The following is a 24,616-nucleotide window of genomic DNA, read 5'->3' on the forward strand; positions in this document are numbered from 1 at the left end:
TGGTATTGAAACCATTCAAGGTGTCATGTGAAGTGTATGTTAAGATGCTTATAATTTCTTATTGGTTGTAGTGAATCCATGGTTACTTATGTAACACATGATGAAATTTGTTCCAAATAATTAATTCTTTGGTCTTGTTGGCTGAGTTGCTTTGTACAAAGATGGAAATAGTCTCACAGTTACTCATTATTTCCCTAACATTTATCCCTTCCTGATAATGGCTCACAGCTGGATCTGCATGAGGCAAATCAGAAGCTGGCCAGTGGGGCAGCCAGGTCAGGCCAGGAGTCAGACATGGCCCGAAAGCAGCTGGAGGACCAGAGGCGGCAGTTGGAAGAGCAGAGGAGACACATGGAGGAGCAGAGAAGGCACATGGAGGAGGGCAAGAAGCAGCTGGAGGAGCAGTGGAAGAAGGCGGAGGAGGCAAGGAGGAATGCAGAGGAGCAAGGCAGGAGGGCTGCAGCAGCTGCGGCTGCAGGAGGCAAGCAGGCCCCCCAGCAGGTCCAGCAGCTACAGCAGCAGGTGCAGCAACTGCAGCAGCAGCTGCAACAGCAGTCTCAGCAGCTGCAACAGCAGTCACAGCAACTGCAACAGCAGTCACAGCATCAGCCACAACAGATGCAGCAGATGCAGCAGCAATTGCAGCAGCAGCAACAGCAACTGCAGCAGCAACGGCAGCAGCTGGAGGAGAGGGAGAAGGCCTTTGCAGATGCAGATGCAAAATTCAAAAAGAGGAGGAAAGATCTGGAACAGCAGGAGGCACAACTGCAGAAGGTAGGGATTTGGAAATGGGAAACTCCATGGTACAGTCTTCGTCATAATTTGATACCATGTGCACTAGTAAAAGTTTTCATCTAGATGCAATTTAACTTCCCCATCATACATACATGTCTTACATAAAAGCATTCATATTCAGTTTAGTTTCTCCAGGATTGAACCAAAAAATTATTAATTGGAATTACTCTTAAAATACAGTGGAGTGCTGATTATAATATCTATGGTTATCCAATGGGTGGATTATCCATTGATCCCTGCAAAAGATAGATATTCCTTCAACTCTTTTCCATTCCTCCTCCTTCTATCAGTTAATGGCATGTATTAATCCATTGAAAAAGTTTTTCCTTCTCTACACAAGTAATTTACTTGGGTCTCTTATTATTGTAAAATTGCATAAAAATTAGTCTTTGATTTATTTCAATCAGAATATTATGTTTAATTAAAAAAATTGGAATAGTCACTGAATAAAATTATTTTAGCTTATCAACCTTATAGTTATAAAATATGAATATTATTTTTTCATATATTATGAATATTACGTTGCATTGAAAGTTGCATATAGTCTAAACAGATGTGGTATTTTCCAGCATGACCATTTAAAATTATTACCTCATGATTTTTTTTGTTTCAAATAAAGGAAGAGTTAACCATTGTAATTTTTAAAAGTTTTTTGTATCATAATTTTTCTTATTTTTCTCATCTTTTCCTTTGCATTCTACTGAAAAACATATTTTAATTTTTCTGTGGAATGAGATTCAAGTTAATATCCTCAAGCATAATAATTAAATCCAATACTTGAGTTAGTATTTGTAGGAAGGGGTTTTCTTGGTTATGTACTTAGCAAAAATTGAAGCCTATTTTGCCATTAAACCAGCAGAAACAGCAGATGTTGGCCAAAGGCGCTGCTGCAGCGGCGGCTGCAGGAGGAGATGCTGGAGAAATGGGCAAGCGGCTGGCGGTGCTTGAACAGGAGTCTGAGAAGGCCAAGGCTGAGGCCAAACAAGCTCAGGCAGAGACGGACCGCTTGCTGCAACTTGTACAGATGACACAAGAGGAACAGAATTCCAAGGACAAAGCCATAAGGGAGCTACAAGAGTGAGTTTCAATTCTCTTTTGCCTGTAGTTTCCTCAAACCATTCCATTTTCATACCATGTAAAAGTTATATATGAGTTGACTTTGCTAGATTTTAATTTCCCTTCTGAATAATTTATCTCACTCGTTATCATCTATCTATGGTAATATGTGTGTGGATGTGAGTATACAATCATTGCATTAAAATAAGTTATAGGGATTGACATTAAAATCAAAACTCTCACATTTAAATACCAAATCTTGTCTCTGATATCAAATCTAATAAAGAACATGTATAATTATATCATTTTTACAACCATTTTAAAACATTAGATTAATAAATTTCCAGTCTCGTCTCTATATGAATAACTGATCGAAGCACTTTTCCACTTGATAAAATTTTTTTTTTAACGACCGGGTTTCGATGTATTACATCATCATCAGGTGATGATGATATAGTACATCAAAACCTGGTCGTAAAATAAAAAAATTTTATTAAGTGGAAAAGTACTTTGATCAGTTATTCATTATGTTCGACTTCCACATCAAGCGTGACGCTTCTCAATTTGCTCATCTATATATGATTTAATTTTGTAGGAAACTCATAGTTTCAGCACAACTGTTTATTTTGTTTAGTTTAGTTTATTAAATTTTAGTTAAGGAAATTTAGACAGTATAGAAGCAACCCTTAAGAAGCAGGCATTCTGAATTTTTGGCTTAAATATTTTCTGAAACATGTAGCGGAGTTTTGGTGAAGGCATAAAATGTAGACCAGTATTCATTGATGGATAGAGAGTTATATGAACGTTATAGTTTAAAAATTCAAGTAATAATGCATGAGAGGTGGGTTAGTGAATTTTTGTGGTGGAATCAGTATTATGATGATTTGTGTTGCCTCCCTATCAGGAAAATGTCCAATAGGGGGAAAATTTTTCAAAGCTTCAATTTATAACTCCTTATTTATCTCTTACATAGTTATCTAATGGCAAAATCCACTTATCATGCATACTTTTCCCTGTAGTTTGTGATTTGCAATATTACATGTACATTAAAGGACTTGCCTTATAGCAGGCCTTTTTCTGCCCACTATTTATTTAATTATATTTTGTTTTAGGCTGTTGGTAAGATCATAATTTTATGTTTTTATACTTTAATATTCATGAACCTATTGAAAGTATGATGGTATGTAGATGCTATTGTTTTTCAAAGCACAGTATAGATTGCAGATAATAAAATCTATTAGTAAATTATGTACTCGTAAATGAATAGTATTTCATGCTGTTTCTGTTTCCTTGTGTATACACGTTCCTCAAGTACATACTAGAATAGTTTCTTTAATATATTATTACAAATTTTTCTCTCTATTTATTCTCCAGTGCTTTGAAGAATGCACAAGCTAAGCTGAAGAGTCAGCAGGCAACAAATGCACAATTGGAGGAGCAGAGAAAGAGGGAAGAGGTAAGCTTTATTTATTTTAATGCTGCACTCATATATTATAACCCTAGGCTAGGTTTACGTGAATGATCTACTAACAAATCTTGTTCTTTCTTCTCTTGCTCCTTAACCTATCCTATTTCTTATCCTTTTATTATGTTTCATATTGTTTTATTTTGCTAATCATTTCTTTTTCCCTAACCCCAGGCTTCTGGCCCTGCTGGCTTTTTGAAAAGCTTCTTTTAAGCCTCTCTCCCTCATTCATTCCTCCACTCAATGACATTTCCTTTAATTTTAGAGCAAATTTATATATGAATACATTGTCATTATCTTTTGTACAGTTTGGATTGTTGTGGTTATGCAAATTAATGCCAGAGGGAGTGTTAGGAGCCCATCTCTTGGGCCCTCAGCAAAGGAAAGGAACTTTTGCCACAATAGATTTGTTGCTGATGCCTTTGCTGTTGCTCTTGTTACTACATATTGACTTTAATGTCAGAAAGCTTTATTAGCTTACAGACTGAAAAAAGGAGCTAAATGATAGTGTTCAGTTTTTTCTCTTGCAAGGGGAAATTGTGTGCAAAGGTTTATCTATATTTCGCCACTTGAGGTGTGAGGAATGTGTTTGCAAGTTTGCACCGGTCAGTCACAAATGTGCCACATGAATTTTTTTTGAGTCGCAAAATTAAAATTGAGCTTATAAGCACACGTGAAGGTAATTAGAATAGCAGTGGGAATCAATGAGCGAGAGATAGTTTTGGGGAAAAAACTAAGACTGGGCTTGTGTCCAATTATCATAATTCTTATTTATTTCACTGCCACTGTTGTGTAAGGAGATGAGCACCACAACTGCATTGCCAATTTACCATTATTTTTATCCACTCGAAAATAGATTCCATCTCAAGATATATATCATCCAAGTTTTCTCTCAGCTAAGGACTTGATTCAACACCTTGCATTTAATTTGGATGAAGTACTCTAAGTAAATCTTAAAAGCTTCTCTCTGCTTCCAATTCTAGACTAAAGTTTTACCAAAAGTGTCCATGATACCTACTCTTAAGAAAAAAAAGTGGCATCTCTCAGGCTTACTCATTAGCATAATTCATCACAGCTGAGCTTTTATCGACTTGATCACTCTGCTCTTCAACATTTTGTCTCCTATCCACTGTTATTAATTTGCTTACCATCCTGATGTTTTTTTTTGTGCATTTACATCTATGATTAATTTCTGTACACGTGAGCATTTTTTAGTTGAACCTATGTCATTTTTATTTTTTGTTTCCCTGCTTGAGTCCAATTACAATTTTGCTCAAACTCTGGTATCCAAAACCCTTCAAATTGCGACTGCAACAGGTCGGAGGCCTCCAGGTTGAGGAGGTGGGGTTGAAGGAGGGGGAAGCTGCAATGGGGAGTGGGGGTGCAGGGAGTGAGGGACGTGGTGGACTCAGGTGGATTGAGCAGGTTGAAACAAAGGTAAGAGATGAGATGGTGTCTGAAATGCAGGAAAGTGCTGTCACGGCGCCAGGGAGCAAGCCTCAGCTGCAAGACGTGGGGTGTGCAACGGAGAACGATGGGGGGAGTCCTGTGAGTGCTGCATTGAGGGAACGGGAGGAGAGGATTGAGGAGTTGGAGGAAGCGCTGAGACAGAGCGTGAGGATAACAGCTGAGAGAGAGATAACCCTCAAGGAAGAAGAGGAGAGGAGAGCAGCAATCGCAGAAAAGGTGTGTAAACATCTTAAATTGCATATTATGTCAATTAATTTAATGCCTATTTCGTTTGTCATTTTGATATGCCAAAGTAGACCAAAAACAGTATTGATGAGACGGCTGAATGCCATGAATCCTTTAAGTTATATCCAACATGAAGTCAATGATTAATAAACATTGGAAATATTACTGTGATTTTTAGTTGTTTTGGGGAAAAACAATGGTTAACCTTGCTATAATATGTTTTAAATTACCTTTTTAATGTGAACATTAAAAATTCAACGTGATATTCACAAGATTGTATAAATACAAGTATTTTTCCACTAAGTTCTCATGGTTTTGGTCAAAAAAAAGGGCAATCAAATCTAAGACAGGGTTTTTGGACTACCATATTAAGTCCAGAAATCATTTAATGTAGCCATTGACTCATTTACCACATCTATGACCAGGGAAATCTGGAGAAGATTTAAAATGAAGAATGTTATACAAGTGCTGTACAAATGCTGCTTTATTTAATTAAATGAACCAGATTTTATGCAAAATTAACTCTCATCAATATAAGGCTGATTGATCATAATATTTAAATACAGGCGTATTTTTGCCAATGTCATTAATCTTCTTCTTTAAAAATTTATCTTATTTTGACCTTTTTATCGTAAGCATGCATTGATGCATCAATTAAACCCAAGAATATCAATTGCATCTGTCAATTTTGCATTATCAGAACTATAATACTTCTCCTACATCTCTAATACTTAAACTATAATGCTTCTTAACAATAAGCATTTTTTCACATATTTAAATTGATATGAGTTAAAATTGCCAAAAATATATCTAATTATTGTGATTTTGTCAATCATATATTTTAAACACTGGAAAACTCTTCATTCGTGGAAATGTCCAATATTTATATGCATATTTTTTTGTCCCTAATCATGTGTTTAACTACCATTATCACCTTTTCTTTTGAAATTATTTTTCAGAATTATGGGCTGGAGGTACTCTAGCAATGGCTTCTGTGTTAATTGCATTGTAAGACCAATAAACACAGAAGCAATTGAAATCTGCTACCACATTATTTTAAAAGGACAAGGGCAACAATGCACAATGCATATAAGACAAACAAAATCATCTCCCTGTTTTGAAAACCTAAATTTGCCTGTAGATAAATCACTGTCATCAATTTTGATGCATATTTCTCGTTGGAATTGGAAGGTTTTTTGTGGAGAATTGTGGGATTCAATTGTAATTTTAAACATTTTTTTCTTGGCTTCACAATGAAAATTATCATAATTTTTGCATAAAGATATTTTGATAATATAATTGTTGGCAAAATTTCAATGGTTAGTAGCTGATCATAGTAACGATGCATCTTTTTAAATGATATACTCTTTGTGTCTATTCAGAGTTGCATACATTTGATTTGTGACATCCTAAAGCCTTATATATATATATTTCTGAAGGTCTGCAAACTGGAGCAGAGGCTCATGTCTCTTCAGACAGCACATGCATTGCGCTGTGCCACATGTCGGCCCCTCCTGACTCGTCTTCAAAGCTTGGAACAAAAGTTAAGCATACTACTCTCTGAGCGCAACACACATTTACAAGACCTGGCTCGAATGAAGTGAGTTTGAATATTAATAATGTTTACATTGTATTTATTCCCTCAGCTCTTGCTGGTCCTCAGAAGGAGGTTTCATGGGATAACTGGATGGAATTCCTTCAAGGGCAGTGGCCAATGATGTCAGAGATCCTATTTCTGTTGTGTGCAATTATGTTGTTAAACTATTGGTATGCGATTGTCTCATTTACTATGAACTTCAGTTTAGAATAGCTTTAAATATTTTCTTGAGTAGGAATAGTTCATAAATTCAAATAGTTTGAATGAGTTGACAATACATCCTAAAAATCACTTTTAATTTTCATACAATTTGCAGTAAATAATATTTTTAAAGAAAATAAAAATTACATTCTTTAATTCTGAATTTTTCCATTACTCAAAAATGGGCAATAAAACCTAGTCGGTACTGCAAAACTGAGGTGATAAACTAGTATGCAAGTTAACTTGGCATGTAAATTGACTGTTGACTGTCACTCATTTTATTTTGTGCATCAAAGTTCTACTTTTCTGCTGGTATAAATTCATTTTCATCATTCATTCATTGATATTTTGTGAAATTCCAGAAATTAAAAGATTAGACAAGAAATGAATGTTGCTTAAAGTAAAAACTATTTAATGATTTACACATTTACCTCAGGAATAGTTCCTTAGAGTAGGTGCCTATTTAATTCTTATTTCTCTCTAATAATTTATGCTGATGAGATGGATATAGATGTGGCTTAACTTATCAATTAGACTAGCTTTTCAATATGTATGGCATTTACCCACAAGTAAGTACCATTCTTCCTTATTAAACATAAACTTATGCCTGTGCATATGTAGTCTTACTATACATTAGAGGTGTGTTAAACAGGTTTTTTCTATGAATTAAATGTTAAGTGATTCCCAATTAACAAATAATTTTTATCTTTTGTTAATTGTTCTAGTTCTTATCTTATCAGAATATTACCTTTATTGGGGGAGATAAATTAGAATACAGGTAGATAGAACATTATACAACTATTCAGTATATAACAAAGAGGGTGTTGCACAACTATTGATTGTGAGTTTATAAGGTGTCAGTGCCAATATTAATTTTAAGAACTCGTACTGATATTTTGATCAACAAAGTGACCATCAACAGCAGTGAAAATTTGGCAACAGGGAAGACAACAATAATGAAATACTACCCTTGATCAAATGGATTTTGGAATATATTTTAGAAGGTGGGCAAAGTAGTAAAGACATCAAATGAAGAATTTCATAAGGTGAAGAAGCTTTCACCAAGAGGTGGCAATTTGTGATAGGCACCTTTAGTAAATACATAAAGAAAAGACGGCAACTACTCTAATCTGGGGCATAGTTTTATATGACTCAGAAACTTGGCTGTTTATGCAAGAGAATGAGTGTAAATTTTAAGTTTTTGAAATGTGGATATCAAGAAGAATGGAGAAAATGAAATTAATGGAAAGGGAAACAAGTATGATGTGCTGGGAACTGTAGGGGAAGAGAGAAGGTAGCTGGGAGATATTTGAAGAAGGTAGGATACAAGAGATAAGGAGAGATTTTGAGATGCTGAAGGTGGTACTCATAAGGTATAGGTGTGAAAGGTTAAGGGAGAAAAAGAATGGACATCTTAGAAGCAATCAAAAGGAACTGAAAGTAATCAAAGCTAAAGAATGAGTAAATGCATTATCAAGAATAGGGTTGAAGTATATTTTATGTAAAGATTTGGGACTTAGGCATTCATTTGCGTACAGGTGCATCAAAAACCTACCCTAACCTGGTAAACTATTACTAATTATAATTATATGAAAAAATAATCTCTTAAGTGAAATGACACCTATACTAGTAATTACTGGGTCTAAAGGTTAGAAATATCAACAGGATTCAAGCATCTGAAGGATGACAAATCAATTCTAATGCTGACAGATGTATATATCCCTTTTTCCTTATATACGAGGTATGTCCAATAAAGATGCAAACTGAGGCCATAAACTTTATTTTACAAAACTTAGTCTACATCATTTTTGTCCCCTTATTAAGTACTCTCCATTCATTGTTATGTACTTATTCCATCTTCTTCGCCACTGTTTAAAGCACCCTTGGAAGTCCTCAGCAGTTAGGCTTTTTAGTTTTCTTGTCATATCTTGCTTTGTTGCATCCACATCTTCCCAGGGATGTCCCCTCATCACATTTTTGCATTTTGGGATTAGGAAAAAGGTGCAGGGGGTGAGTTCTGGCGAATAAGGAGGATGATCAAGGATGGTGATTTAATTTTTTGCCAGTAACTGGCTAAAAATCAATTTTGAATATGCAGGTGTATTGTCATGGCAAAGTAGTGGACAAGGGACCACACATGATCAATGTTGTCATCAACGAAGGTGGTTAAAGGTTGTCCCGGCCTTGTATCATCCTATGGTGTCTTGTTGGCCATCTTTAAAAGGCTTAATCCAGTTCAAAACGTATGTTTTCTTCAGAGCATTATCACCATAAACAGCTGTCAACATTTCATTAATATCTTGATAACTTTTACTGCAATTCACCAATAAACTTGACGTTGATTTGTTGCTACGTGATTCCGTCAATTTCTATTTTCGATAAAGAGTAAAAACAAAGACAACAGAAACTAATATAACTGGCACCATAGGTATAGCTCGAGGATCACAGATGGCTCATTGGATCTCAGGCAACAAGCATCACCAGTGAGCAGGGCTGTAGCCAGTATCATGGCTGCTGGATTGCACCAGTTCGTGCATTTATTGCACAGACCACATATACATACATATATATACAAAAGAGCCAACAAAAAACAATTCTTGATTACAATTATTTCAATTTAGTAAGGGAATTCATTTTAACTGGCAATAAAGGTTAATGTATGTAATGTATAAAAAGCTTTGTCCACAGGTTGTGAAAAAATGAATGAAGTTGTAATCATAAGCTATGCATGGAAAGTCTGGCATTCGTACATAAATAAGTAATATTATTTTTCCAATTCGGTGAGTATTTTACCCCTAAAATATTCATTGAATCTTATAATATCAATTTCATACTATAACAGCCTAATTTTGTAAGAAATATTCAGCCACAAGGCATAAAGGTACTTTTGAAGTGTAAGCTTGCTTGACAGAAAAATTAACAAAAATTCTTGGTTAAATTCCTCAAAAAATTTATTTGTTCATTTCCTTGAAGTTGAAGACATGGAATATTATTTCTATCTAATTTGATCAATTCTGAGAGTTGTTTTCCTAGATTTTTCCTTAATTGCAGAATGTCTTTGATAATGTTTCTTCTGCAAGCAGTTTTTATACTGGAGATGAGTAAAAATATAAAGCTTGTATATAGATAAGTTACCATAGTTCTTAAAAATAATATTCTAAAAGCATAAGATTAACCTTATGTGTACTCATTGTTTACCAAGATTTATTTCAATAAAAATAAATATGCATGCTTGTAATAAATTAAATTATACGTATGTACAGATTATACCCCAAAGTACAGTGTAATCGAAATAATATCTGCTCTATACTATTATCGCAGTACTTTTATCAACATTAATAAATGATTATCTCTTTCGTTTTTCAGGCAGGAAGCTCTGGAGTCAGCAATCAGTGAGAAGGATGCTCATCTAGCACTTCTAGAATTCTCAGGGCTAAGGACTGCTAGGCAGGCAGAGCAAGCTGAAAAATTGCGTGCGGATCGGGATCGTTTAATGAAAGCACTTCGTAGAGAGGTAAGCAAGTTTTAGCCAATCACTCACAATTGAAGCAGCAAACATAGAAAAATTATAATTGACGGGCTTACTATTAAATTTTGCTAAAAAAATGCATCAGGGTAGCTATCTATCCTAGGCTAAAAATTTGAATATTTTTTCGTTTCAAACTTGGCAAAAATTAAGAAAAGTGCTGAAATATTTTAAAAGGTTAGGAATTTGATATTCGAATTGGAAATATGATATGTGATTCAGGAAATCCTAATTAGGAAAATGCTCCTTATAGTGGTGAGGTCAGTTAATGTTTGGTATAGATCATTGTTCATTCAGCCCCCTGCAAAAATTAAAACTATATTTTCAAAGCAAGTTTTATGATATCACTGAAAAGCAAAGGGATGAGGGGTGATCCACATAAATATTGCTTCATCAGGCTTTTAATACTCTAGAAAAAAGTCAGGAAAAAAGAATTTTATGTTAGTCAGATACATTGTGAAAACATTTGGAATGGGAATCCATAAAATGAGAGCCCAACCTTTTACATGTATATTCTTAATTTTAATTATTAGCATTGGTATTAAAAATGGATAAATAAATATTAATCATTATCTCAAATATGAGCGTAACTTGTTAAGTTCTCGGAATGGAATAGAAATAAACAACTTACCTCTGTGGAACTTTTTTATTTTTCAATGAGGCCTCCCTGTACACTAATGCAATTGGTCCAGCAATTTTCCGATGTCTTAATATCATCTTGAAAATTAGATGACTTCAGGCCTGGAAAATACCTGTCTACTTTGGCTGTTAGTTCTTTGTTTGAAGAGATTCTCCATCCACTGAGGAAAATTTTGAGCTTGGGGAAGAGATGGAAACCTAATGGAGCCAAATCAGGCAAATAAGGCGGGTGTGGGAACAATTCATATTTTTGCCATGGCAATAACACTAGTGTGTGAGCCTGCATTGTTTTGATGAAATATGACTTTCTTTCTTGCTAAACCTGACCTTTTTTTGTCTATCTTTTGCTGTAGTTGGTCCAGGAGGTTCGCGTAGTATTGTCCAGTGATTGTTTGACCAGTAGGAAGATAATCTATCTGCAGAATCCCTTTTGAATCCCAGAAAACTGGCCATCTTCTTTCTGACTGACTATATTGCCTTTACTTTCTTTGGTGGCAGTGAATCAATATGTTTTCACAACTTTTACTGCTTTGACTGTTGTTCGGTTATAGTAGTGGACCCAAGTTTTGCCTGTGGTCACAAACCGGCATAGAAAATCTTGTTAGTTGCTCTTAAAATGGGTCAAACACTGCTTGGAAATTTACATTCTGAAGGATCTGTGATCCTATATGTGAGTTGCAGCATCTAGCAGTTAATTTTCTCACATCCAAATCCACTGTTAAAATGTGTTATGCCCATTCAGATGGCATCCCTACAGCTTCAGCAATTTTTTGCACTTACAGCACGATCCTCTGTGATCATTATATACACTTGCAATAATTTCTGGGGTAGTGGCACATTTTAACTTACCACGAGGTGGATAATCATATCTGCTGTCCACCAAACTTGAACCCATTTGTCCACTTGGCAACAGTTGAATATGATGGAGTAGAGTCCCAGGGTGTTCTGAAAGTTGGCATGAATTTTATTTGCTTTCATACCTCTCTTTGCAAAGTTCACTGCTCGAATCTCAATGTTTTCCATCTTCAAAAATCACTACACAGGAGCAACAACAGAGGTTTCCACACCATAGATCTTTTCCCAGAGCACTGACCCATTATGTGTTTACTCATAAAGGATTACCAATTACTATGCAGGAAATGTTTTGCACTAGCGCTGACATCTGGTTGTGATTCCGAGAACCTTTCACACTATCCTTGTGATTTCAGTTCGTTGAATGAGAATCTTAATTCCAATGGTATATCAGGGTCATACAATCCTGCTAGTTACCATTAGTGGTGTGTTGGTCATAAAAATTTTATTATTTTGATTGTGCAATATTGCTCTTCTTCCAACATTAGAAAATATTTCCCAAATTTTGGTGTGATAGTGTGGCTCAACAAATTTTATTGCTCACTTCTCATCCACTTCATGCATGAAAAATAGTTTTACCCCATTTTAAGTGCAGTTTATATGATTTGAAGAATTGATTCTGAACTGTAACTGTTTGACTGTCCTCAGAGTGAGCAGTGTGTGCGTCTAATGCAAGAGTGTTCCACCCTTGGGGTCAACACCCCTGATGGAAAAACTGCAAAGGGTGGTAGAGAAGAACTAGTGAGTGGACCCAACAAAGTGGGGTCCCCTTCCCTATCTCCCTCACCTTCCCCGAGTCAGAAGATTGGTGATTCAGGACAGCAGCATCAACCAACGGATCCCCTTGTCAGGGTCCTAGATGAGGAGCCCACTTATGAACCCTCCTGCAACCAGGACTGTGAGAAAGCTAAGGAGGGAGGCCTAGGGAATGGCCGTGGGTGGGAGGAGAGAGGAAGCAACCACGCTCTCACACGCTCTTCTCTCCCCGAGAGAGAGAAGAGAGATGTTGTCGGGAGAGGTGGAGGGGCTTCAAGGGTGGTGGACTCTCATAATGGCCATTACGATAGCTCCAGTTGTGGAGAGAGCGTCGACGATGGTGAGGAAGACTTGGTGTAATTAATTATGACTCCTTATGTGCATTTCACAAAAAGTTGTTTGGAATTGAATGGATGGAGATGTTTGAAATAGTGAAATTTATTTTCTGAGCATGTATAGGTCCCAAGTGCGGACATCTCCACTCTTATTAAGTTTATTTTTATTGTTGCCTCCATCATCTACCCCTGTAAATGTTCATTATTGCATATGTTAGGAATATTCCGCTACGTCATCAAAAATTGATGAGAAGATTCACATTTTTTGCTTGCTTTCAGTAAATATTTCTGGACCTAAGTACTTAATGTTCCCTGTTTAAATGATATTTTGGTTGCATAAAGCTCAAATCAGCTCATGTTTGTAGTTATTCATGTAAACTCTCTAAAAACTATGAGAGCAGAGTTAGTATTAATAACTAAAATAATTATGGTTATTGTACCCATCTTCAATGTTCTTTCCATTTGCTATGCATTAGCAATAATGTAACATTCAGCTGTATCACAAAGTATGTGGTTGGTATTCCATTGAAAAATTACATAAACTGAGAAATGGAGCTGGGCAAGTTTGGAAGGGAGTATTAGATTGGAGTGCTTTGGTTATACTGTAGACGGAGCTATTGACAATAATGACCCAAAAATGAGGCACTGAGTGAAATGGAACAGGAATTTGTTACAAAATAATTATATTTATACTGCATACTAACACACGTCTTCCAAAAGTTTTTGGAAGGGTGCTTTCCAGTGACAAAGCACAGCACACTTGATTTGCTAATTTTGACCGAGAATCTCTTGATTTAGAAAGTTTTGTTCTCTAATAAATTGGTATATTGTTCTGAATTCCTAGTGAGCATTTTGTGTTGTACAGGTGGATTGTTGAGAATTTATTGACATGATGCCATTCAAGTTGGAGTTTGATCATCGTGACTTTGTTACAAATAAAATTGAGAGCACATTAATTTTAACTGAGCGTTGAAATTGTTCTAGTTGAAATAGAATTTACCATTCATTTGTTTCGAGCTGATTGACTAGATAATGTGGTTTGTGGATCCCATTTTAATTATAAGTAAATGTGTACAAATGTAATATAGTATAATTAAAATAGGTAAACGAAGCAATGCTACTTAAGTTTTTAAAGCCATGCATTCATGAAATACATATGAAGCATATTGACGAACTCAATTGATTTGAGTCCAAAGATACTCATGACCAACAACAAGTATTCATTAGTCATTAAATATGGGCTATATTCAGTGGGTATTTGCAAAGGTGTTAAGATTTTTATTTGCCTTTTGTATATAAAAACAAAAAATTATTGAAAGTAGACCAAATATATATCCCGTTGAAGTCATTTAAAGTCTAGCTTTGTCATCTACCCATTTATAGATATAGTTATGTGTGCATGGATGAATTAAAGAGTTCACTTCTTCCCACAAACTATCAATATATCATCGGAGGACATGAGTTGGTGAATACCGTTTTACCTTCAAGAACATATTGTGGTGCTGACAGTTTGATTATAGCCTGTGCAAAAGTTGTATATCTGCTATTTACAGAAAAAATGAGGATAAGTGATGATATTAACCAACTATAGATAATGCAAAAGTGTTTGTGTGTGTGTTTATGGGAATAGTATGGGTGTTGAGCATTTTTTTTAAAGCAAATCAAATAATTAATAACTTTTTTACTTCAAGTGTTAAATAATGTTGAGAGTTGGCTTTGTGTATAGCTGTAAGAGAAAGAAGGCCCTTCAACTAACTTGCTATGTAGTAATACCTCTACGTGTGGGACATATGTTTCCAGAACTTTCCTCCTGCACATGTCCTCCATCATACTCCCTCAACTGGATTTAATGTCTAATTAACCAAATGATTTGCCTTGTGTTGGAATGATTTCTAAAGAAACCCTTTCCTCATGCATGATGTATTTAATAATGAACTTGAGCGGTGAAAGGAGTTTCAAATTTATACTGCCATAACCTGTGCCATTATATAAATTTTGAAAGTATGCAAAAACAAATATGTCATTTTTTTTATTTTTAATAGTTACTCTGATTTGGCTCGCGAGTGTTAAAGTTATTAAATGGATGTGATGCATTATTGTCATAATACGCAGCAGCAATAAGCAAAAGGAACTAAAAGTACATTGTAGGTAAACAGTTGTTTTATAATATTTTCCACTGTGTAATAAATAGGCAGAGAGGGAAAGAGGGACGTAAATCCTTGTAATGCATATGTGTGTACGTGCTTGAATCATTCTTGTGCTCACTCATTCTCTGTCTCTCTCTCTCTCTTGCTTGTTGAATAATTAAATTGTGATTACAGCAAATTTTTTGCTTGGAGATATTAAAAAAAATTTGCTGAGTGGGATTTTCTGTCTTTGTACAAAAGTTGGTGTAATCATGAGTGCATGTTGAGTAAATGTGGTTGTATCTAAAATCGAATGTGTGAAACTGAAAAAATAAGAAGCTGTGAGAGCTCTTAATCAAGGCCTGAAAATGAGGGAAAAATGATTTTGTGTTAGCTTTGATTCAAAAGTTGTGGAATTCGACACTTGGTGGATTGTGTGTGAAGGCATATAATGAATAGAAGTGAATGGAATTTGTTGCTAGACCTGCATATTCCACCCATGCGAAAGACCTACCCAAAGCTCTTTCAATAGAAAAAGGCTTAATATGGACTCCAGCTGCAGCTTGACTTCTTTGTGCAATTATAAAAATAAAACAAATTTGAAGAAATTGGGATGAAAATGGGGCATTGTTGTGCATTGCACCTTGGAGGATTTTGCCAAATCCTTTTGGTGATTAGGTACTTCATTTATCAATCTATCAACATTTCCTAATAAAGTCAAGCCATGTTAAATCTCTTAATGGGGGGAATGAACAAGGTGTAATTTGATTTCTTTTATTAGTTGTCTCCTTTCTCTCTATCTTTCTCTCTCTCTCTCTCCTATTCACTCAATTTCTGTCAACCTTCCACTAGTAGAGGTCGTAATGCTAGCTTCTCATGATTGCAATGTACTCGCCAACACAATCAGCGTGTTAAGAAAGGTTTTATGAAATGACAGATGCTGATTCAAGGTTGATGCGACTGAAATTGCGAAGAGAAATTTGATAACTGTCTTTTGAATCACTGTTCTAACTCTAAGCAAAGGAAATAACTTATTATCAGAAAAACCAGGTATTGAGCTGACTGTTGACTATCACTGTTGTGCAAAGTATTTCAAGTTGATAGTGTAATATAATGTAGAAATAGTATATACATTTAGTATATTAAATTGTATATTCAAAGAGCCAACTTTTATTTGTATGTTTGATATGTAAGAGCTTATGTTTTGACTATGGCACAAAGAAAGTGTTATTCTAATGAGATGTACCAAATGCTGTTATATTGGCTGTATTTGTTTGTTTCTCCTTTTGTGAGAACTTTTGTTGCAATTTCCTCATATCTCATTTGCTGTGATGAGAGAAAGAAGAAAAATGTTTGATTGTTATAATTGAGCATGATTTAAAAAAGAGTTACAGAGATTATTTGGTAGTAATATATCAAAAAATCTACCAGTCATTAATATTCTATGTCTGTGTACATGGGCCTACAAAAATTAGAACGTGTTTAGATGAGACACGACTGTTGAAAAACATTAATTGTAATGCTGTGGGACCAGGCCAGTCATGGGGGAGTATTATGTAGGTGCCACTTTGTAACCATTCTTCTATTGCCATCATCAATGTTGACATTTTTTGGGGTATTTTTACTCATTCTAGTGTTGTGGAATGATTTCCTTTAAGAAATATTTGTCTCAGAAGTACTTGAATCATTGTTTTAGAAAGAAGAAAGTGTCATGGTCAAAATAAAACTCAAGTCAATGCCTGACTATGGGAACAAAAAACTGAGAAATGAATATAGTGTTCAAATCATTCACTTTTAGAGGTTAGAAAGCAAAACATGTAAAGTGTATGACACAAATGTGTGTCTGTGAGATGAGAGTGTATGATTATCTAGACAAATTACCCTCTACACATTTTTGGAAGTAAAAAAGCTAATGGTTCTTTTATTTTCTTTTTGATGTATTCCTCTTTTTGTTGAATTTGAGGCAGTGATAATGAGTCAACATCAGTCACATAACAATTGAAATTTGGAAACTGAGTTCAAGGCACGGAATGGATATTGCCCATTAATCCCATGTCTTTTCCACCAATTGCCCTCTTCTTAGGCCCCAAGAAGGGCAATGCCATGTATGAGGGTCACTCATGTACCCTGGTCAGTGTTCTCGTGTTGTTATGAAAATAAACTTTAGGTTAAATGAAGTTAAATATGTTCATCTTTCTGAAAACCCTGAGTATCCATTGATATCACAAATCCATACTGGAAACCTGGGAACAGCATGTGATTGGTTGAATGATGATTTCAATTCATGGAACAGCGAGAAGAGTCAAAGAATTGAAGGTGGAGTCTAAAATCTCTTGAATGACTGCCAGAACTTGTGCTCACAATCAGTTGGTAAAAAGTTAAGATATGATGAGTTATTAAAGTTAAGAAGAGAAATTAAGACTTTTTAAAGTTTAAGAATTTCACATTTCAAAAATGAGTATCTGATGAATGTTTTAAATAACTTTCTTATTTACTCACTTTTATTGAAAGTGAATCATTTTGAGGGAGATGGTTCGTGTTTAGAACAATTAGTGTGGGTGGGGAAATTGAGAGATGTTTAATCAAAGTAAAGAAGATGGGGAACATTTTCACTGAAATTATTGGATGGGTAATTGAAATACCTATTTTTTGGTGTAGGTTAATCTAGTGAATTAGTATCAGTGGCTGGCTAGCCCTAAGATCATGGGTTCAGATCGCCATGTTTATTAGTGTAACACAAAACATTATGAAGCCTCCAGTGTGATCTTACTACTAATCAGCTGTAGCATTAACAGGATCTATAAGTATGTGCTGAGGCCTCCACTATTGCCACCTAGATAAAAAAATACCAGGCATTGGGTATTATCAAATTGACTTTTCATAATGAACTGTGTAATCATAAACCATTTCAAAGATTCCACCATATTATTAAATTTTATTCATTAGATTATTTTAAATAAATTGGTGTTTGTTATGCCACCACTTCCAGTGTTCTAGCATGCATGGCATTAATGATCATGGGTGGAGATTTCAGTGAAAAGTTTGGGGGGATGGGGGGAACAGTTGTATGCACTAAATTATATTGAATGCATCTTAAAAATTGCTCCTTCACTTATTAACTTATTTGAACAGCTACAGCGATAGCATTAATAGTTTAAAGTTGTTCTCAGAATCATCAACAAAAGGATAGAGAGTAGGGAAAATGATTACTTGAGGGATGATCAGTTTGGGTTTAGGAAGGGGAGAGGCATGTGGGGTTGCTGGAAATTATATTAGAGAGGCCAGTGCTAGGAAATACTAATAAATCACATTTAAAGCATTTGAATAAACAACAGATTTATTCTGTGTGCTGTGCATAACAAACCAAGATCAACGCGGTAAGATATATGCCATGGGCGCATCATGCACAAGAGGGATGAACGCTCGGCAGGGGTTCAGACATGACTCGTTCCGCATGGGTCAAGATGCCTCCTCGTGGATCGTGCCTCGGGTGATACCTCGCGGCACACCCCTGAATCGCACAAACAAATGGACTACCACAAGGCATGCGTGATGCCATTGCAGTCATGAGATCACTAATCAAGAGCAAATAGAATACAATCAAGACGTATTTGTCTGTTTTGTAGATTTCAAAAAAGCATTTGATGAAGTGAAATGGGAAAACAATGAGTTTATTGCAGAAAATAGGAATAGATTGGAGGGACAGGAGGCTAATCCACAACCTGTACATGTCTCAGACTACTCAGGTGCGAGTGGGGAACAGGGAGTCCGGATGGGTGGTGATAGGAAGAGTTGTAATACAGGGTTACCTATTATCACCATTGCTGTTCAACATATATGCGATTTAAGAGGCATGGGAAGAATTGGAGGTGGGAATGAAAGTCAGAGGGGAATTCATAAAATCAATTAGGTTTGCTGATGACCAAGCTCTAGTTTGTTAGTCAGCTAAGGGGTTGCAAGCATTGCGGAGTGAATTGGAAATCCAGTGCAATAGATATGGGATGAGAATCAATATTAATAAAACAAAACTTATGCAATCTTCCGTAAATAAAAAGGCTAAGCTTAAGATTGAAATAGGAGGGCAAAAACTAGAGCAGGGGGAATGGTTTACATATCTCAGAAGTGTTTTGGACCTACACAGTCAAAGTAGTAGGGACGTAAGGAGAAGAACTGTGCTAGACAAAGAGGCTTTCACAAGGAGGAGGGAGTTGATGACACGGACATTGAATGAGGCTGTTAGGAAAAGACTCGTCAAAACTTTGAAATGGAATGTTGTTCTGTACGGCACAGAAACATGGCCACTGAAGCAGGATGACAGACGTAGATGTGAGGCTTTTGAAATGTGGGTGTGGAGAAGAATGGAGAAGGTAAAATGGACCGGAAGGAAAACAAATGAGGAAGTACTTGGCATGGTGGGCAAACAGAGGGGTTTATTGAGAGAAATCCCAACGAGGCAGGAAAAATGGATGAAGGGTGTATTGGTCAGCAGTTGGTAGTTGAAGACTGTAATAGAGGGGAGAATAGGAACAGGATTGGGATGTTGGATGGGATGAAGGGAGGCAGGAAGTACTCAGAGATGAAGAGGGACTTGATGTAGAGTTGGTCACTGGATTGTGTTTGGTTAGGAGGTACAAAATATTTATTGGGTAGTTGCATCCATCCAAAACCTACCTTGAAAGTAGATTAATTAATAATAATAATGGAAACAATCATGAAGTCCATAGGAAAGATGGAGGTCTTGTTGCTGGTCCTTATATTTTTAAGTCGCAAGAAGATAGTTGGGTGAACTTAAATTGTAGCTTCATTGATTCATTGAATGCAATTTGATGTTCAGTATCAATAATTTTCATTCCTTTTGAGGGTATCTTCTGTTGTAATTATCTTTTTAATTTTTCACAAAAAACAATGAAGGAAGTTAGCCAGAGTTTTGGTGGGTGGGTGTTTTAGCTACTGACCAGAGGCTCCCGGATTCAGAGGTTCAACCTTTGTGTAACCCCATCTAATGATTTTCTGGCTAATTGATTTGATGTATCAATTCTGCACAAAAACTGTTAGGATTCCCTTGTTTCCTCAATAATTCTTTCCACAGGTTGACGTTGAGATTATAAAGTACATTGCAAAAAATACCAGGAAGTAAGCCAATTAGCATCCGATAGGGTGGGATGAAGGGCTACAGTCTACCAATCTTAGGATTGAACAACCAATGAATGAATGAAGGTGGAGGTTGGGATTTTCATTGAGCAAATACCCATGTTTTAATTGGAAGTTCAACACCTTGGGGTTAGGGCCTTTGGTGGCCGGAATGCAGGAAAGGGAATAGGTTTTTTTAAGGAAATTCTGAAACAACTATCGCCTTTCAAAAAGTCTGGAATTACTTTTTCTGTTTTCTTTGAAGTTAAAATTTCTCAAAGTGTCATTATGACCAGACCATTCTAAGAGGGTAGTCATTCCCACTGTGGCATCAAATGAAACATTAGGTGATTAGCCTGATTGGTTGATTTGTCTATTAGTGAATGAAGTTTGTTATCATTGTTAAAATGCAAAAGAAATGTTCTTCATTGAAATCAAATCTGAATTAAAACACTTTTCAGGCTATTGCTAAATTAATCATTTTCAGGACAGAATGGTGGATTAGCTGTTATCACACATAATTTCCTATGAGGGGAATGAGTGCTTACCCGGTGCATGCCCTACCTCTCACTTTAATGCCAAGGTTTTTGTATTACTTGCTTCTCTTAATCATCCTTAGTGTAATTAGATTCCTTCCATTTGTCTTCAGTAGACATTTAGCTGATGATAATAAATTCACACCATAAAGGTCATTTTGAGTAAATGAAGTTACCAGTGATAAGAAAGAGTAACTACTTTTTAAACATTTAAAGATTTTTTAAATTTCAAAGCATCTCCTTCAAAAATCTTAATTACAAAAAACATTCTGTTTGGAACATATTAAAGAAATCTTTAAATGTCTATTGAAACTTCTTTGAACACTGCTTTTGTGCTTAATTATTATTAGCCTATGGTTACACGTTATCAGAATATAGGTGCATAACAATTTAATCCAACATTGCCCAAATTGTCGGATGTCATCAGTACAGAAGTCATTTATTTCTGATCATAGGACAAATTATTCTCAATAGTTATGTTTTGTTAAATCCAATTGTTGAAATGATTAAATATAGGCAGGCCCCATTTGAGAACACTAGTTCTTGCATAAGAAATTTGGAAAAAGTGGAGAAATATATGAAATTGGTCATTTTTATTTTTTAAATGATTTCAGTTGAACTAGTGATGAAATATGATATAAATTGTTTTACTAGACTATTTGAAACAATCTTAATTGTCTTCTATTACATTGAGAAAAAAGTGCGAAGATCACATTTTTGGCAAAATTCACATGGTTTAGCACTGCATCAGTCTAATCGGCATCTTCTCTGAAAGTTCCTCCTTTTTATAATCTGGTTTTTACCAATGTGTTCCATTGGACTTTGGAACAAGAGGTTGATAATCTGGCCTACCATCCATTTTGTACCATGATCCAGCTTTAAATAGCGATGCTTTTGCATTGTAGGATCTTTTTTCATTATTGTCATTATTTATCGTTTGGAATTGGAGATCAGAATTTACGACTGCCATATCTACCATTTCAGCAAATAGGCACCAGTAAAATTTCTTTCCTCTTACAGAAGTATGGTTTCTCCAGGCAGCATTCATGTGGAGCTACACCTCCCATATTTCTTCTGTAATCGTGAACTGCTTTTGGCCGGGAGACAATAGCTTTTGCTTGATATTTCTGGCTTCAACTATAAACTTAAGCAGTGGGCATTATCAAAGTTTGATAAACTGTCAATTGTCCATGCTATATTTTTCCCAGTACTTCAAAATTTTAATGAAATTACAATTGTGAAGATAATTAAATAATTTTTAAATTTCAATAAAGTTTTTAGAAAATACAAGTTTGAACTACATGGGTTTTCTAAAAAACTTTTAATTACTCAAAATCGTTGGTTCTAAACAAATATTTTCCAAATTAATTCAAACATATTTTTATACGTTATTATTATTTGTCCTCCACCAGTCATTTGTTTTTTTTCATATCTGGCTGTGTTTGGTTTAACTTTCTGAAAAAAAATATTTTGCTACTCACTTTATGATAGTTCTACCTTCTTTTACATCTATAATTTCACCCTTATAAAATGGCTGCCAATTGAAACAAACGTATTTTCAATTACTAAAGAAGTGGACTTAATCGCACTAAAATAATAAGGAGTTATGGTTTATATTAGTGAACGTCACAACCATATTTTCCATGCATTTTGGTTATATGTTTTTTGAATGTTTCATCATTCAGCTATTAGTGTGTGAATATTAGAGAGTTGACCGCAGTTGTAAATTTTACCACTCTTTTAGCCTTAACCCATATAATATTTCTTTTTCTAATATCTATGCACATAATATTCTCTTTTCCTCATTTCAAAGCACTTTGTGCTCCCCAGTTAGAATTTTTATCTTATTCTTTCAAGTAGTCCCACTGACATGAAACCTCTTCTCCTGGGGCTTCTAGTTTATCCTCACTCGGCTGGTTTCATATGTTTAATTTTCTGTAGCATTATTATTGTCCTGAAAATTAATTCGATACTTCAAATCTAAATAAGCATTCCATAAAGGAGTTGTTAAAGCCACGCAAAATATAAACAGAAATTAGGCTATTCTTTTTCAGCTACATGGAGAAAATTCTAAAATCTGGTCAACAAAAAGTGATTCTTCAGAAACAACCAAAATTTAATGGCGCTTGATTTTCTAAGATTGAGTATCAACAAATTTGTTGACGTTATATAGAATCCCTTCAAATATACTGGAAAAAAATCTTCAGCAGTCATCGTAAATTAATCAGCGAGCTTACTTTCAAACTATGTATTTACATAGTGATGGTAGTGTCGGCAGAAGATGCACAAGACATGTATAAATGCTTGCATTTACATTGGCTGAGTTCGTTGATAAGGCAACGTGGCTAAAACTTAAAAAGTTATTTTAAAGGGTAAATACAAGTATTTTCAAATATGAATAAAAAGGTTAGACTAGTAACAGTAATACTTTGGTACGAGATGATTGTATTCACAACTGTACACATATAATGGCCGTGCCTGGGATTATTCCCTAAAATTGATGCCGATCAATTACCGTTAGATAACTGAGAATTATTCCAGAATAGCTTATGAAGTTAGCAGAAGTTGAAAATTACAAAAATGTAGACTTAAAACTGAGTACACTTATTTGTAGTGCAAAAAATACATTTACTTAAAATATGAAAATTGTGAAAAAAATCAGGTGCATACAAGCTGAAAACTTTGAATTTTCTAAAACACTACATGTACATTTTGTAATTGGATATACAAGGTTTGTTTAAGTTCAAGTGTCTCTAAATTTTTGGTTACTAATTATTGACATCACAATATATAATTTCCCTATAGATATATATATTCCCTATAATTTCCCCAATGCCATGACTCCATTGCTACCATTGCTAATGTTTCTATAGAGGTCCCTTCTGCCTTCTGGAAGACCCGGCTAGTTCATAGCCAAGGCTTCTTGGGTTCATTGTGATACGACGTTCTGTGTTCTGTGAACTGTCTCACCCACCGAAACACATCCATAACACCATTGCCACATATCTTACTCGATTGATGATGGTAAAAGCAAGGCTTTCTTCTCCCCCGTATCAAATGTATTAATACTTACCAGCAGCAGATGCACTTCCCGCTACTCAACTACGCCAATCTCATCTACCTGGTACCTAGTTCGCTGACCTATCTGTGCCATTGAAGTCAGTTGAAAACATATTTTGGAATCAAAGCTGTGGAGTGATAGTGGGCACTTAGCGATGCCAAAGCGTTCATATCTCTTGCTTTGCATATCTATAACCATGTGCCATGCTTCTTCTTTTGCATCCTCTCAGTAGTTTTGGCTATTCGTTCTACAGGTTTCCAATGGCATCCAGTGGCCTTGCTCTTGATTAGGGATAACCCCTGTTTGCATCCAGTATTATCTCTCCTCATACCTCACTCATGAAATTCCCCATACCTATCTTGTGCAAGTGCCCTTATCTTTAGTCTGGTCTTTGATTGCTGATTCTAAGTTGGAATTAATCTTTGACAATAAAAAACCAGAGTGATACACTCCTTGAGCTCTGTAATGGGGGCAAGCGATTTAGCAGTCAGGTATAAAAGAGGGGAAGAAGGTGGTTCTTTGGAGGGCAAATTTTTTCTGCAAAGGGAATCTATTAAAATCCAGGAAGGATATTGAAGAAAAGGTAAATTAGATATCACCATTTCTTATTACAGGATGATGATAGATATCCTGGCAGGTGGCAGATTTGAGAAGACTTCAGAATTTGATAACTAAGATACACGCACCCATTCCAATATAACACATGCAAATCAATCGTATGATTACATTAAAAATATTTTATATACATGTTGTGATGATTCAAAGCAACAGGAAGGGTAGAAATAAATGTCTGTAAATGAGTTATTAATACAAAAGTTATTTATTATTTTTATATAATGTGTGGAC

The 24,616-nt window shown here is 35.3% G+C and overlaps 1 protein-coding gene across 6 annotated transcripts in view; it reads left to right on the forward strand.

Annotated features, from left to right (window-relative positions):
- Positions 1-17,220, forward strand: part of brp (ELKS/RAB6-interacting/CAST family member bruchpilot) — a 490,885-nt gene extending 473,665 nt beyond the window's left edge. For 3 of the 6 annotated variants that reach the window (XM_071598643.1, XM_071598645.1, XM_071598647.1), the window contains exons 19-25: positions 229-774; positions 1,652-1,872; positions 3,226-3,307; positions 4,784-5,002; positions 6,451-6,611; positions 10,176-10,323; positions 12,475-17,220. In XM_071598643.1, coding sequence (XP_071454744.1) covers positions 229-774; positions 1,652-1,872; positions 3,226-3,307; positions 4,784-5,002; positions 6,451-6,611; positions 10,176-10,323; positions 12,475-12,942 — 1,845 coding nt within the window. In that variant the 3' untranslated portion in view covers positions 12,943-17,220. Of the gene's footprint in view, positions 1-228; positions 775-1,651; positions 1,873-3,225; positions 3,308-3,490; positions 4,636-4,783; positions 5,003-6,450; positions 6,612-10,175; positions 10,324-12,474 lie in introns of those variants that run through there. The other 3 variants (XM_071598646.1, XM_071598648.1, XM_071598644.1) reach the window with 2 other exon arrangements.
- The last annotated feature ends 7,396 nt before the right edge of the window (positions 17,221-24,616 follow it).

Source organism: Hetaerina americana, unplaced genomic scaffold (assembly GCF_022747635.1).
Source record: "Hetaerina americana unplaced genomic scaffold, ioHetAmer1.1.p SCAF_10, whole genome shotgun sequence".
Lineage (NCBI taxonomy): Eukaryota > Metazoa > Arthropoda > Insecta > Odonata > Calopterygidae > Hetaerina > Hetaerina americana.